Source organism: Coloeus monedula (assembly GCF_965178545.1).
Source record: "Coloeus monedula genome assembly, chromosome: 16".
Lineage (NCBI taxonomy): Eukaryota > Metazoa > Chordata > Aves > Passeriformes > Corvidae > Coloeus > Coloeus monedula.
In genome coordinates, this window is record NC_138796.1 from 2,770,254 (window position 1) to 2,785,083 (window position 14,830).

Below are 14,830 nucleotides of genomic sequence, written 5' to 3' on the forward strand. Positions count from 1 at the left end.
AGCAAATGTTTCTTCTTTGCAGTATAGGTCCCAGTTCTTTGTTTTGCACTGACTTGAGAATCTTTTGCCAGAAATATTACAAATATTTTGTACTCCTTTGCCCAGTGTTGCAATTATACTGCTCAACCTACAAAAGTGAAGTTGTCAAGGGCAAGTGCTGCTGCTGATCTTTCGAATATTCAGAAATTGTTTTCGGGAGAGTACAGAACTTGAAGTGGATTTCTATTAATGTAAAATTAATCCATCTTTGAGCCTACAGTTTCTCTTTCAAAAGCTCAAGTAGGAAATAAATATAAATGTACCTGAGAACTTTTAGTGATACACTTGATCAAAAGTAGTGAAGTAAAACTGAACCCTTCACAATGACACTCAACCAGAAAATTGTTTTAGTTCTAAAACTGCTGTTGTACACTAGGACTCCTCATACCAATATTCTGTTGCAGAAGTATTTCAACCTTCACCTCTGCATTAAAAATCAAGATACATATTTTTGTATTTATTTTAGAATTATATGAGCTTAAAAATACATGCTTTTGAATGCATATGCAGATACATATTCACAAAAGGAGGGAAAAAAGGTAATTTTGTCAAAACATTGTAAGTGTCTTGAGAAACAGTATGCCTTAAAGGCAACTGATCCCTTCCACCCCTGTTATATAAGAGTAGAACATACTTTTACTGATCCCTATCTACTTCACATTCGTTTGGTGAACTGCCAGCAGAAAAGCAAAAATAAAGTTTATATTTTGAAGTAATTTTAAAAAATTACTTTTCACTTACCTAATTCTTTAGATACTGGAGAATCCGCTGATATATCCCCAATCTTTGCAAGGCTATCATAATATGCTCTTCCAGCCACTACCATAACTGGGGGTGAGTGAAAAAAACACAACTGTTAAAAAAATCAAAATATCTTCAATTTTTATTAATCTATGATCCTATGAAATCTTGTCATCCAGAGCACAGAGTAAGAGAGGGGTATATGGCAAGAAATCCTTCTGTCAGAGAAAGTTGCACAAGTCCCTGTGCTCCCTGCTGATCTGTGAAACCAGGAAACAAAGACAGAACTCCAGAACATATTAATGAAGTTTCAGCCTGTTACTTAGCTCCAACTCCCATGGGGCAATCAGCACCTGGTGGGAAGGCTTAGCCATAGGCCATTGGTCAGGACATAACCAAATTCCTTGGTACAGAGAAAACTGTTGGAATAAAACCAAACTGCAATCCCAAAAAAGTGCTGAGGTCTCTTGTACTGACCAGCCAGACCAGTGATCTGGGAAATGGCAACTGGCCACCAACCATGGGCCTGCGGTTGCCCCAAGGAAATGTGGAGCCCCTCAAAAACAAATCATCATTTCCCTCTAAAGCTGGCTGTTACAGGAACCAATAAGCTCTCACTGTACACCACAAAGGTTTCAGTTATTCCCAGTTAATCATTTCCTGGTTAGGGCTGATTTAAACAGCAAAGCCAGTTTCGCTGGAACAAACACGGAAACGTCGGAGTGAAGCTGCAGGGAGGCCAGTGGGGAGAAACATCTTCCACAGGGAATAGATCTACAGTGCCTGCCTTGCATCTTCAGTGTCTAGAACTCATCTGCATGCCACAGAGAAAAGAAATAACAAGGACAAGCTGGCAAGCTTTAATGTGAAAAATAACTTATTGAAGTTATTCGTCACAGTTTTTTGTAGTTGTACATTCTTGGCCTAAAGTGAAAGTCAAGCAGAACCTCACTGTTGACTTTAGAATACTTTTTTTTTTCCGAGAGGAATATAATTGCCAATTACAGGTCTGTATTTTATAGTTTTTACTAGTAAGGTGACATCTTTGGTTACATAACAGTATATTCACTGAGAAGTCTGAACATTTTCCAAATCGAACAAAGATCCTCTTTGAGGCTCTGTTGCATTAAAAAGGGTGATTTCTGTCTCATAGGTGCTCTGTGCTCAAACTTTCTGAGCAGAAGAATCATACTGGTGCTACTGATGGAGCAGTGTGCCACCTGTACAAGAGGGTTTGATGCCAGTCCAACTCTTCCTATCTGTGTTTTCTCAAGACAGCCCCAAGTCACTCTTTTCTCCTAATACAAGCACTAAAAAAGGAAGGAAATGTGTGATTTTCCCTGTGCTAACTAAGCTAAATCAAGAGCCCCGCTTGCATAGTCCCTTCACCAGTACTATGGCTTACAAATTACTTCTGCAGAAAGGGAGGGGTTTTTGACCTTTTGTCCTCAAAATGTAGAAAAATACATTGCAAACATATCTGGAGTTCTTGTACGTTTTATGTTCTTTGTCAGCCTACTCCGACTTTTTTGGAAAGCTGTGAAGTGTTTGTTTAGCAACAGAGTATTTACTCCTTGTTACAGATCTATTTACACCACTCAGAAGCGATGGTGAAAACATTACAAATTTATGGGAGTCCAAAGATGACTTTGCAACAGTTGTTGCAACAGTGTAAATATTCATTTGAAATTAAGCATTCATTTCAGATATGCCTTATCAGCCAGCCTTAAAGGCAAATGTAACAAAAGGCAAAATGCAACATATCAACAGCAAAGTTGTGTGAAGAGCAGAACCCTTAGAAACTGGTATAGAAGTATTTCAAATGAATATGAAAACACCTGTTATTACTTCTGGTACTACCTGTAATTCCTGAGGTCAGGTACTAGGTAACCACGTGTTAATCCATCAAGTTAGGCACTACCACAAATAAGTCAACATTTCCCTATTTTCATCTCCAGCAGGCTTTGGTTTTATCTTTTTCTCAAGCCAGGTCTAAAATTTGCATGAAGAGAGATTTCAGTGTCTGTCTGGCTATGCACTACTTCTGCAGGATCCCATTTCTCAGAGAACTGCATTACACGGAGGGGAAAGATGTGCCATAGGCTTGAGTGAGGCAAAATTAGAGAGATTTTACATGGCTTTAATATGGTATCAAGCAGTTTGACAGGTCTGCATGCTGAAATGGAGCAGGCTCTGACAGGTCCCACAGTGCAGGCTCTGGGAAAGCCCTTCTTCGATTGTTTCTGTGAGGTCAGGAATGGAAGTAAGCAATTATATTCTACAAAGCTGGAGAAACTGGGTCCTTAGATTCAAATTTATTCATTCTGATTTTGACTCCATAAAAATGATATCATCAGGGTTAGTATGGATAACAACAACAAATCAGTTCACTCCTGCAACTTGTACTAATTCACGTTGTTCAGTACACAAGGTTACTTAGGTAGTGATGTGTGTAGGTGAGTAGGAACACATCTAAGAATGTGAAATATCTCTGGAAGGTATTTTCAGAGAGAAAAAAAATAACACCTAATTTACATAACTTGGGGTTTTTTCATTCATTATTCCAATGTGGGTTACTTAAACCCACTTTCAGTTTATTTTGCAGGAGCTCTGTGCCTAAGTGTTTGTGATGCAACTTCTCCAGGACAGTGGAAAAACCCCAAAAGACTGGAGAGAAGGTATATTTGTGTATTCGTGCTTGTTAGTTGGGGTTTTCTTCCTCTTAATTAAACACATCCAAAGTTCAACTTGGAAGCCTATATACACAACCCTCATATCCAGTATGTATATTTAAATGAGAATTAAACATTCTTTCTAAATGTAGCAGCCAGGAAACTTACCATTAACAGCTTTTTCATAATTCTTCCCCAGATTTATTAAATTCCTCAGTCCGGGATTGAACTGTTCCATGACATTCTAGTGAAAGAAAACAACATTTGTGTTATAACCAAGGCAATTCCACAGTGGGTTTCAGTACTCATCTCAGCGACCTGAGATGAGTCTAGTTTAAAGTTTCATATGTACAGCACACAACTGAGAAGTCCAAGGATGGATGAAAATTGGAAGATTTGAGGCACACAGGAAAACAAAGGATGGAAGGGAGAAGAAACTGAGCATTTAAGATCAACAAATGGGGAAAAAAAAGTTAAACTATTTCAACAGGGATCTGGCTGTTTATAATACAAAAGGATTTCATGTGTGTGATCAAAGTTTGTACAAAACCATCTTTATGGTGGGTGATGTTGGAAAATCCTTTGTCCACTAATTGTTTTATAAATTCAGACAAGAACTTTCTGACAGTGGTTCAAGATTTGAGTTCTAAATTAAAAAAAATTCTAGAAAAGAAAAGAAGAAAAATTTCATCAGATCTCTGATTCATATTCTTTGTGTTTTCTGTGTTACAGATGCATTAAGTGAAATTGGTTATTTTGGGGATTTTTTCTGCTTTTTTTGTTTGTTTGAAAATTGTACAAAGCCATGGTTCTTTCAGAAAGACAGTGAAAATGGTGACTTTAAATAGGAGGGTAAAATAAAAACCACTGCAGTTGCTTTCACTGTTAAATACAATTACTGGCTGAAACAATCAGAATCTGAAATCCAGCAGCTCCAGGCAGGACTGCTCTCATTCCCAGCAAATGCTACAACCTGCAGATTCTAGACCTCCTTTCCCCAGAATCTTCCTAACGAAACTATAGCTATGACATTACTCTCTGAAATTACACTGTCATGAAAAGAAGATCATGAGATACCTGTGGACACCGTTCTGTTATTCTTACTATTTTTATGGCAATACTTTTATGACACAAACTCACTACTGTTCACACAGCAGAGCTGTCAAGTTCAAGGAATTCAAAGCAGATGCTTTCTGTTTACAAGAAATACAAGACTCAAGACAAGTGAAATACTATCGAGCTTTTGTCTGTTGTACTACTAACAGAATGAAAATATTTATGTTTAGTACACAGGGGGACCCAAAAAGAACAGCAATACCATCACATTGATCTGATTTTCAGGCAAGGTCACGCAGATAGAATTTTATTATTTTTTAAAGACAGCACTATACCTGAATTCTGCTCAACATAAAAAGTGAAGGATTGACTCCAGTAATACTTTAACAGTCATATCAAGTAAAAATACAGTTATTTTAAAACTATATAAACTATTAGATTCCGATACTAGTGTAGTATAAATTACATCAAAAGCAGCCACAGAACAATACCTGGCCTCATTGCCTTTGTGTACAAATTAAATGCAACTGGGAATGTTTTCTGGTCTGTCCCATTAAACTCTCACCCACCCAAATGCAATCCCTGCAAACAAACCAGCTATTGTCCCCAGGCCCTTGATTTGTGTTAACTCACAAACCACATCCAGAAATCATTTGGGAAAGTGTGTTTCAGGTTGGGCCAACAATGCCAAGGGCTATTCTAACAACTTAACAGGATGGATATTCAGGCTCTGGTGTCTGGGAACATCCCTCCTCCTGCCCCAGCTTTTTAATTTGTTCCTGTCTGTGTTGCTGCTGTGCCTGTTGCTCTCCTCGTTGCTGAGGTACTCTGTGAGACACTTGTTCCAAGGAGCAAGTTGTTTCTTCCTATTCCAACTTTTTGCCATTTCTTCCCAGCTGTGTACTAAAGATGATGTCTGCTGACTTACATGGAGTCAGTGAATCACAAGGAAAAAAAAAAAAAGATGAATTAGGGGGTTGTTTCAGGATAGAGAGTCCTGTATTTTCAAGGATATGAGGAAAAAAAGATGTACCATAATGGTGTGCATCCATGGCAGGTAAGAATCCCAATGCCACCTTGAATTGCCATTCTATACTGAAAATAATCTTGGAAGATTCTGCCTCTGCTAACCCTGTTTCTCAAAACAAAAAATTACAGAGTAAAACCCCTTATTGCCACCTACCCCAAAATTCTAAGAATAACGTGATAATTATTGGCCTTGAGGCACTGATTTTTGGAATGACTGTATTAGGCATTCAGGGGTAAAGATTATGGTTTTCTTGTCATCCTCTAATGCAGATTTCAAGCAAAAAATGGTGATTGCACCTGTCAGTTGTTTTCATCCAAGAGGAAGTAAACAAACCCCAATAAAATTGCTCTCAACAGCTCCCCTCTCTGAAGCCAGGCCCCACAGCTCTTGTTTTTTCACTAGAGCTCTTGATCCACAGCAGGTATTCATGAACAGCAGACACAGACCACGCTCTGGAGACACAGCAGGTCCACTGAACACAGGGAACTCGGAGGAAGAGCTCCAGGATATCACATCTGCTCAAGGTACACGTAAAGCTGCTGGGAAAGGTGAGGAAACTATTTACAGCCAGTGCCTGCAGCAGCTGGAAGGAGCACAACTAATGGATCTTTTCTCCATCAGCCCAGGCAGCCTCTGGAAGTGTTTCAGGCTTTGCACTGCCACAGTGGTTGATTGTTAGCAGAACCAGTCCCTGGACGTGAACGCCCGAGAAACGGCAAAAACCTTTGCAATGGAAATTCCCCTTTGGAGTCTGCTTGGTTTAGCAGAGTTTGGTTTATGGGTGTTAGCTGATCCTCACAGCACTGGGCAAGGCTCATCTCAATCAAAGGTTTGTGCTCGATAGAAAAACTTAACTCTCCCTGACCCCCCTGCCACGTCTCCAAGATGAACTGATGAAATAATTCTCAGATTTATTTCCCTTTCATACATTAGAAAAAAAGCGTAATATGTGATCTTTTTCCTTTCTACTGAAGACTAGATTCTCAAGGCAAACAAAAAACCTGGCCAGGTTTTTTGGTGGTCGTTCTATACAATTAACCACGGGTAACCACGGGCTGTCTTTGAAGTCCAGGAAATTCAGGAAGAAGTATCTAGAGCACTTTATCAAAAAGGGAAGCTGTCACAGGCAACTCCCTCTTCAGAATGAGCTATAGATTTGATATTGTCAAGGCATTTCAGAGCAATTAAAATTATTGTTGTATTCTATTCAGCTTCAGAAGTTATAGGGGACAAGAGCAACTCAAATCAATTTGTACAGCTACTTTTTCTTACCACACCTTACAGCTTTATAGCTTCTCTTAGTTGTAGTCTAAGGACAAGGTCACAAAAATGAGTGGAATGAACACCAATGCAAAATTTCAAGTCATACAATAAAGCCATATCTCAAAACTTCTCAAAAAGGAGGACAGAGGAACCAAGAAAAAATTCTGATCAGGAAAACAATCTAAAATTGTCAAAAGTCTCAGAAAATAACAGTATTTTTATCTGCCTTGGTGTACAAGGACATGGAAATAAAACCTTTGTCTTAATCCAAATAAACATCACAAAGTGAGAAAGAGCTTGGGAGAGATAAAGTGGTTCACAACACATTATTTGCCTGTACAGTGAGGCACACAAACAGGGCCTCCTAATTGTCAATCGTGTGTCCTATATTCTAGTGACACACTACCTCTCATGAACAGAATAATTAACGAGAAGAGGAGGCACATGATCAGATCCTACAGCTTTCTATTATTTAGAATGAATGGAAATAAAGGGAAACATTTTCAAAACAGGCAACTGGAAACATCTTTTATGCAGAGACCTTTAGAGTTGCCAAAAGCGACCTTCCAAGGAAAAAAGCATAAGAGAAACCTATTCTGGTCATTTGAGTCATTAAATCCTCAGAATCTGTTGTAGGAGTTGCTGTGTTCCTTTCACCACATGAAACCAGTGTGAGTTATCCAGCTGGGTAGCATGAAGCAGGCTGGAGAGGAAGAAACCCTGAATTTCCACTTGTTGTGTGTGGGTATTACATCTTCCACAGTTCCTGATAGTCGTATAAACAACGCTAATCTTCAAAACAAATGACAGCCATTGTAAAAGTGCCTTCCTGTAAATGCTCAGCTTTGCTTTTTACTTAAAGACACACCTCACTGAACAATAGCTCAGCAGGTATGAACACAACTAAACAATGCATAGACTCCCTGCAGTTTCAAGTTTACATCCTGCAGGCACTCTTGCAAGAGTGAATAACAACGCATTTGGGTAGAATTCTGAAATTATAAAACCACCAGAGAAAAGTAGATCTTGATTTCTAGCATCACTCCTATTAGTTACCACCACTGTAGCTATTCATAGCTAAGCTTTGTATAGCTACTAGTGATTTAGTTTAAATTATTTCTCAATCTGAAAATGAGTAAATTTTTTAAAAAGTCTTTAGTGTTGCCACACTATGTCGAAGACCCGCCTTGAGAGGATTCAAAAAGGAAATAATACTGTGCTGTACTGAACCTGAAGCATTTTGTACATTAGTGCATTTCATCTCCTGCTTTAGCTTCTGAAATCCATAGTACAGTTTTCAGAAGGGCACAGTTGAGCCCTCAACACACTCATGTTAAGATATCTCATTTGTAAGTTAGCTTAATATTATTTTAAAACAGGTTTAACAGAATGGAAAAGAATAAATCAAGATGCCAGTGTTTATTCAAAAAGACTAATTCTTATAACTAATTATTAGTCGTCTTGATGGAAAACTTCTTGTTTAAGAGAAACATCGTTAGTACATCATCCATCGGTGTGTTTCTAATACAACTTTTCCAGGTTATGAACACATGCCCAAGGATAGACCTCAAGCCGGCATAACTCTAAATAAGGGCAGAGGAGAAAATTTGTACTAAGGAAAAACTGGATTTTATAAACTCACAAACTCCCAAAGGCTCCTCTTCCCCGGAGTTAGATTTGTACTGCAGGAATGCAAAGCGACAGCCTCACTGCAGTATGAGCTGGGACCATAGGTGAATCTGAATTTTGATACATAAGTCCAGTAGTTTAATATAATTGTGAGTCTTTTTAAAATACAGAAACATGGAATGTGGGACTTTAAACTGAATTTATCAGATATATTTCTGTGATAAAACAATATAGCCTACCAAAGTAATTCTCAATGCCTCTGGGGAGAACAAACAGGTTTTTTGGGGAGAGAGGTGTTTTGGTTTTTTTTAAATTATGCTTTGGTTGATAATCAAAATTCACTTGGATACGGAGAAATGCATCTTTTAAATCCAAGATTAGCAACACCAATCATGCCATTATCAAGAGCTCCAGAAACCTCCCACCATGGGAACACTCTGTGAGCTGCTTGCCCAGCCCTTGGCCCATCCAGGCAGAAGGACAGGTCTGTACCTCAGCACTTTCCTGTTTTGTCCCCTTTCCCCTGCACTCTGTGTATCTCAGCCGGATGCCAAGCAGTTTTCCCCCATTTACAGCAGAAAACCTGTACAGGCTGCAGGGACACACCAGCACACGACAACCTTCCTGGGTGACCAAGTGACCATCTGTGCGTGAGGGTGGCCCACAGTGTTCCCCCACATCGTCCCCACGTCCCTGCCAGGGCAGGGCAGTGTCATACCAGGGAACCTCTCAGCAGTTCCTTGGCAAAAGGGAGGCTGTGGCCCTCTTTAGTCATAGGCTCCCACACCCTTGGGCTTCATTGTGCACGTGCCATTCCCATCATGCGCTAAAGTGATTCTTCAGGTCTTACATAAAGGGTAAATGTCAGCCCTGATTTTTGTGTGTGCACACATAGTTGTGAATTGTGCTGTTTATTCAGTCAGGTTAGCTAAAAAACATTGAGGTATTCACTTTCTGGTCTGGATGCCAACAGAAAGGAAGAACAAGATAAAAATAAAACGACATTACTCAGCCACCTGATGACTTCTGTAAATATATTTTGAAGCTTTGTATAACACAGGTTACCATGTATTTAATAAATCCAATGGATTAGCACTGTAAGAAAGAAAAATAAAAAACTTACACAACAACACCCCCTCCCCCCAAAATAGCAGGCCAGCAAGGTATTCAATTTAATTTTCTATTCTTTTTCCAGGTCACCCAAAACTTGATTCTTTTTGAGAACTCTAAAGCCTGTATTTGGTCCTGCAGCACAGATGCCATCACAGCACTACACTGAATTGGTTTCCCCAGACCAAGCCTTTCTTCTTACAGGTAGGAGAAGCACAAAACACTGCTCTGGATTCTACCTATCCCAGCACGGTGTTTGTGTGCACTGCTGGGATGGCACAGGCAAGAGCAGAAGTGCCATGGGCACTGCTGAACAAAGGAGAGCACACTCTCCACGGAGGCCAGAGCACAGCACAAAGAGGTGTTCATTTGTTTTAGATGGGGGAGCTGTGATTACAGTCCCAGCCAGTGCTGAATACACAAGCTCCTGCTCTCTGCCCCGAAAGGGTAACCAACTGTTTTCAAGATTTCGACTTTGATGTAGAAATAACTGCTTTAAAGTGGACCCTGAATCCATTCTCTATCTGAAGCAGCCTTTCTCCCTTATCTGGATAAAGTTTCAATTTTTAATGAGGGCAGGGCAGGAGGGTTTCCAGGCCTGTGAGTACGGGCTATGTGATGCAACATGCCAGACCTCTCAAAATACCTACAGAGGAGACATTTCATCACACTGTCAACATTAACTTTGTATTACTCTGTGTTTTTGCTGGTTATTTCAATCTTTAGATCTCTTTGAATTAGTCTAGGAAACAAAACTAAAGGGTAAACTTTCCCAGGAAATAAGAACTGAGTAACAGGGAAGGTTTTCCTATTTAGTGGTCTGTCATTCCTTTTAAAGCCTATTTTAAATTATATCCATTAAAACACACAGGAGATCTTCTTCCCTCTCCTCTGTAAAACTGTTACGACTGCATTCTGGAAGTCAATAGACAGAATAGAGCATTCCTTTGTTGGCACAGCCCTGAACAGTCAACTTCCCAGGTTTCTCCTCTGTGAGCCTGTATTTACAGGGTGCACTTCTGAGAGGGGAATTTATGTTTGCTTATGGCCTTGCCGCAAACGTAACTGATACCAAAAAGCACCAGACTATTTACGATTATCTGCTCTGGTTCTAGAGGACAAAATTTATAGCCGGATAATCTCATTTTTTTTCAGTAGTTTTGCATTAATTTGATATCTAAGTCCAAAGAAAGTAAACAATAAATACAACATGGCCCCAATATAACTGGGGGTATAAGATGGGGGTAAAGTTGACTTAAGTGTGTCAAAGAACAACAAAAGTAACAGCAAAATTTACTCCTAGTAAATGTTTTTGAAAACCTTTAAATGATGATGACAACATCTTCAGAAATATGAAAACATTTGATAATAAACCAGAAAAATTTAGTAAATAGTGAAATAGAACAATCCATCAGAAAGCTTTCCTTAGGGCTCAAACCTGCAAGTGCAGTGCAGCTGTAAGTTAAATTTGCAAATGGATTCAATCATGCAAATGTGAGTGCTTTCTCTGGTACAACACACTGTACAGAATGAGGATTACAGATCCAACTACGGATTACTTCACTACCCAACCAAAAGTATGATTCTCAAGGGAATTTTTCCCAATTAGAATTGCTGTGTTTTGGAAGGGCTGTGTTTATAAGGAAAAAGAGTTCAGAACAAGTGTCTGGTGCCCATAAGCAAAATATTTTTAATTCTACAAATAATGAGGCATTTTGGAAAGTTTTAAAGCCTCCTAACATGAACTGAACTACCCGCAGCGGTCAGTGCTTTGAGGCAGTGCTAGGGTGCACCATCATAAATCTGATTATCAGCTCGGGACGCTGGCAAGCAAATTAATTCAGCGTTAAGCCATTTTTAGGCTCTGGCCCGTATGAAGAAACGGTTCAAGCAGAAGACCACAACCGCCAGGATCTCTAAACCACCTTATCACCAAAACACACCGAGGGAATGAGGGCTGGCTGTTGAACCGAGCCTGCTGGAGAGGCAGAAACCGGTCTGGAAGCCGCCTTGTCCCGGGGGTGCCGCGGCCGTGCCCGCCCGGGGGCTGCGGCGGAGCCCCGGCCGCGGGGACGGGGAGCGGCCGGACACAGCGGGGCGGGTGGGATCACTCCCGGAGAGGGGAACGGGGACAGGGGAAAAAAAGGAAAAGAAAAAAAGAACTAAGAAAAGAAGAAAAAAAAGAAAAGAGAAGGAAAAAAAAAAAAAAAAGAGAAAAGTTTGCTGCGTTTCCGCGTGACGAGCCGCGGCTGCCCCGCGGCCCCCGGTGCCGGGCCAAAGGTGGCGGCGGGCAGCCCCTCCCCGTTCCGCACTCACTTTGTACGTGTTCTCCGTCAGCTTGTTCACCTCCTCGGGGTCCCGGGACATGGTGCCGGCGGGGAGAGCTCGGTCCTGCGGAGCGCCCCGGCCCCAGCCCAGCGCCGCAGCCTCGGCTCCCGGTGCCGCGAACAAACTGTCAAAAACTTGCGGAACCAGCCGGGCAGCGGCGCCGGGGCGGGCCCTGCGCCGCGGCTCCCGACGCGGCAGGACTGGCTCGGCGGGCGGGGAGGGCCGGGCCGGGCCGGGCTGGGCCGGGCTGGGCTCGCATCACCGCACTCGGCTCGGCGGGCACAGCCGGGCGGGGCGGGCACGGCCGGGCGGGGCGGGCGGAGCGCACGGACCGCCTCTCTCTACCTGAGCCGCCGCCTGCTCCCGAGCACCGCCTCCATCCTCCGGCCTCCTCCTCCCCGCTTCCTTCTATGGGAGCTCCTGCCTCGCTGCCAAAGCCCAGCCCGGCTGGGAAGTCCTGTGGAAGTCCTTTCAAGAGGCCGCTCTGCTGTGTGTGCCCCACGAAGTCGCGGGTAAACGTCTTTTCCCAGCAATTAAGTGAGGGTTCTGTAGAAATTAATTAGTCAGAATGAATTAGCGTAGCCCTGGCGACGGTAGTGCGGTGCGAGGTGGTCGCCCTGCTTCCTTCCACAGCAGCCCAACGTGAGGGAGAGCGGGGGGGAGAGACCCTCTCAGGAATGGACAAAAATGTCTTTCTCCCCAGTCCTGGTCTAGGGCACTGCCCGAGCTTCCTGCTACACGGGGAAGTTTTCTATTTGTTTTAAATACACACCCATAAAACATTGTCCCCAGTCATCTTTCCTCTGTGAACTGACTTACAAGGCCTTCATGGAGAGGGGTGGTGAGGAAGGCTGTGGGAAGCTGTAAATTTTTGTGGACCATAAATTGTCCAGAGATTGTGAGAATAAAGTATGCCAGCTGGAATATCTTTCTGATAAAGTAATACCGGCACTATCTGGAAGGGCTTTGTAGGAATTTCATAACCTTGGGTATTTATAACTAGGTTATGGTGCCGGGTTTCGGGCGTGTGAGGTGTAATCACCATCCTTACACATTGGCTGTCCTCTTGGTCGTTGTCTTTCCCTCTGTTTCCCTCACTTTATTGCAGCAATAAAAAACTGGACTTGGATCAGAATCCTAGATACTGGACTTTGGTGAGGGAGGAGGTTGTTACCAGGTTTTGAGAGCTGCAAAAATGTTTTCGTTTGAGCACAAGGAGATGTGCCTTTAGAATTACAGTTTGCCATCTGAGGAAAAAGTGGGCGCTTAAGGTGTTACCTTCAATGCAGCTACAATGCAGGGCAGAAAGGGGGTTTTATGAGACTTCGTACTCTCAGCTGAGGTCTTTACAGACTTCTGGTATGCATGGTATTAATTACTATTCAATTTAATTTATAATGTTGTCCTGTGGGCATAATGGATTGTTTGGGGCCCAAGTCTACAATTTATGTTCCTGCTAAGCAGTGTTTGCTCATACAAACGGTCCTCTCAAATGTGATGTGGCTGCTTGCCTGAGTATGGCATGAAGAGTCACAAGTCACACTGTTTGTTTCCAAGTCTTTTGTCTGCAGAGATTGCTACAGCTCTGAAAACAGACTGGGTACTACTAACTTTTGTTTTACCATATGCCGGTGGCTGAAAAGGATGTTACTCCCTAATGGACTGGTGTTCAAATTCGAGGGAGCAGGTACCCAAAGGAAGATGCAGAAAAGGACTTCTCCTTCCCTGATTCCTGCTAAAGGAGCTGGGAGTGTAGCGTAGAGCAGGGAATGTTCTGTTCCTGTTAGGGGCAAAGCATTTCTCTTTCCTCTGAACACTGTGAAGCTCTGGGAGCTCACCTAGGACTCGGGGTATTTGTTTCCAGTTGGCTTGCTAAGTTCAGTCATAGTAAATTACAAAGTGAGTGTTATTGTAGTATGCATATCAGAGACAATATGGATAATTTATGTAGGCAGAAGTGTTTAAATTGTTAGGACACTTAACACACTTCGTGGGAATACTCAGCATTTCAAAACATTTGTAAAGGTCTTTCTTTTTAAAGCAGATGTAAATATTTTAAACTTCTACTGAATTTCCTACTGTGTGGCCTTTGGTCTTTGGTATGACCTTTGGTGTTAGTTTCTGTAGTCTTCATGTGTATACATTTTTTAGAGTTTTTATTAATCTTTTTTGTGTTTTTAGTGCTGTTGGTTATTTAAAAAAAAAGGAAAATAAAGATGGAAGTAAATAATACACTTGTAAAGCTATGGAGAAAAGAAAAAGGAACTTAAAAAAATAAACAGTCTTCAAAGAATACCTAAGCGAGAAATGAAGCTAGGAGGGCAGAATCCTTACTTTGGGGTAATGATTGCATCTATTATGTTATCTATCTCCAGATTAAAATAAAAATAACCATAAATAGTTGAGATATTTAACTTTAGTGTGTGACTGCAAAATTTGAAACTTGACAGCCAAATCCAGTCCTTTAAGTATCCAGGCCTTTTCCATAAACAGTAAATTTTCAAATTCACTAGGAAAAAAAAAGTCTGCTTGAGCTTGTAATGCAAATGTTTTGTTCTCTTAATAGAGGATTTTTATCTTACATTGTGTTAAGATTAGTGTTACATTACTGACTTAGCTGGAGTCAATCCTGATGTGTGCAAACAACAGGACTTTGGAATAGTTGAATGAGCAGGAGTCCTGATCACCAACCATATCTGCTTTCTGAACTGATTGGAATCAAAATTAATGTGATTATCTTTTTTTGATGCTTACTTTTAACATATAGGGATTTGTTGGCCAGAAGAGATGAAGAAGGAAATGTTCTTTCTTTGGTGGTGAACCAATCCTGTGGTATAACTACATCTGTTCTTTGTACTTTGTCTCAAGCAATAACTGCACCTCAAGAATGGTTTGGGAAATTTGCCAGGTTAGTGGCTTACCTGGTCCAGTACCCATCAGAGTAGGGCTGAATTCAGGATTA

At 41.4% G+C, this 14,830-nt stretch overlaps 1 protein-coding gene across 2 annotated transcripts in view; it reads right to left on the reverse strand.

The window, feature by feature from the left end:
* The window catches only part of BAIAP2L1 (BAR/IMD domain containing adaptor protein 2 like 1), a 36,000-nt gene extending 23,862 nt beyond the window's left edge, over positions 1-12,138 (reverse strand). For both annotated transcript variants that reach the window (XM_082291909.1, XM_082291908.1), the window contains exons 1-3: positions 11,857-12,138; positions 3,621-3,696; positions 781-867 (exon numbers count right to left, since the gene is read on the reverse strand). In XM_082291909.1, coding sequence (XP_082148035.1) covers positions 781-867; positions 3,621-3,696; positions 11,857-11,907 — 214 coding nt within the window. In that variant the 5' untranslated portion in view covers positions 11,908-12,138. The remainder of the gene's footprint in view (positions 1-780; positions 868-3,620; positions 3,697-11,856) is intronic.
* Between the last annotated feature and the right edge of the window lie 2,692 nt (positions 12,139-14,830).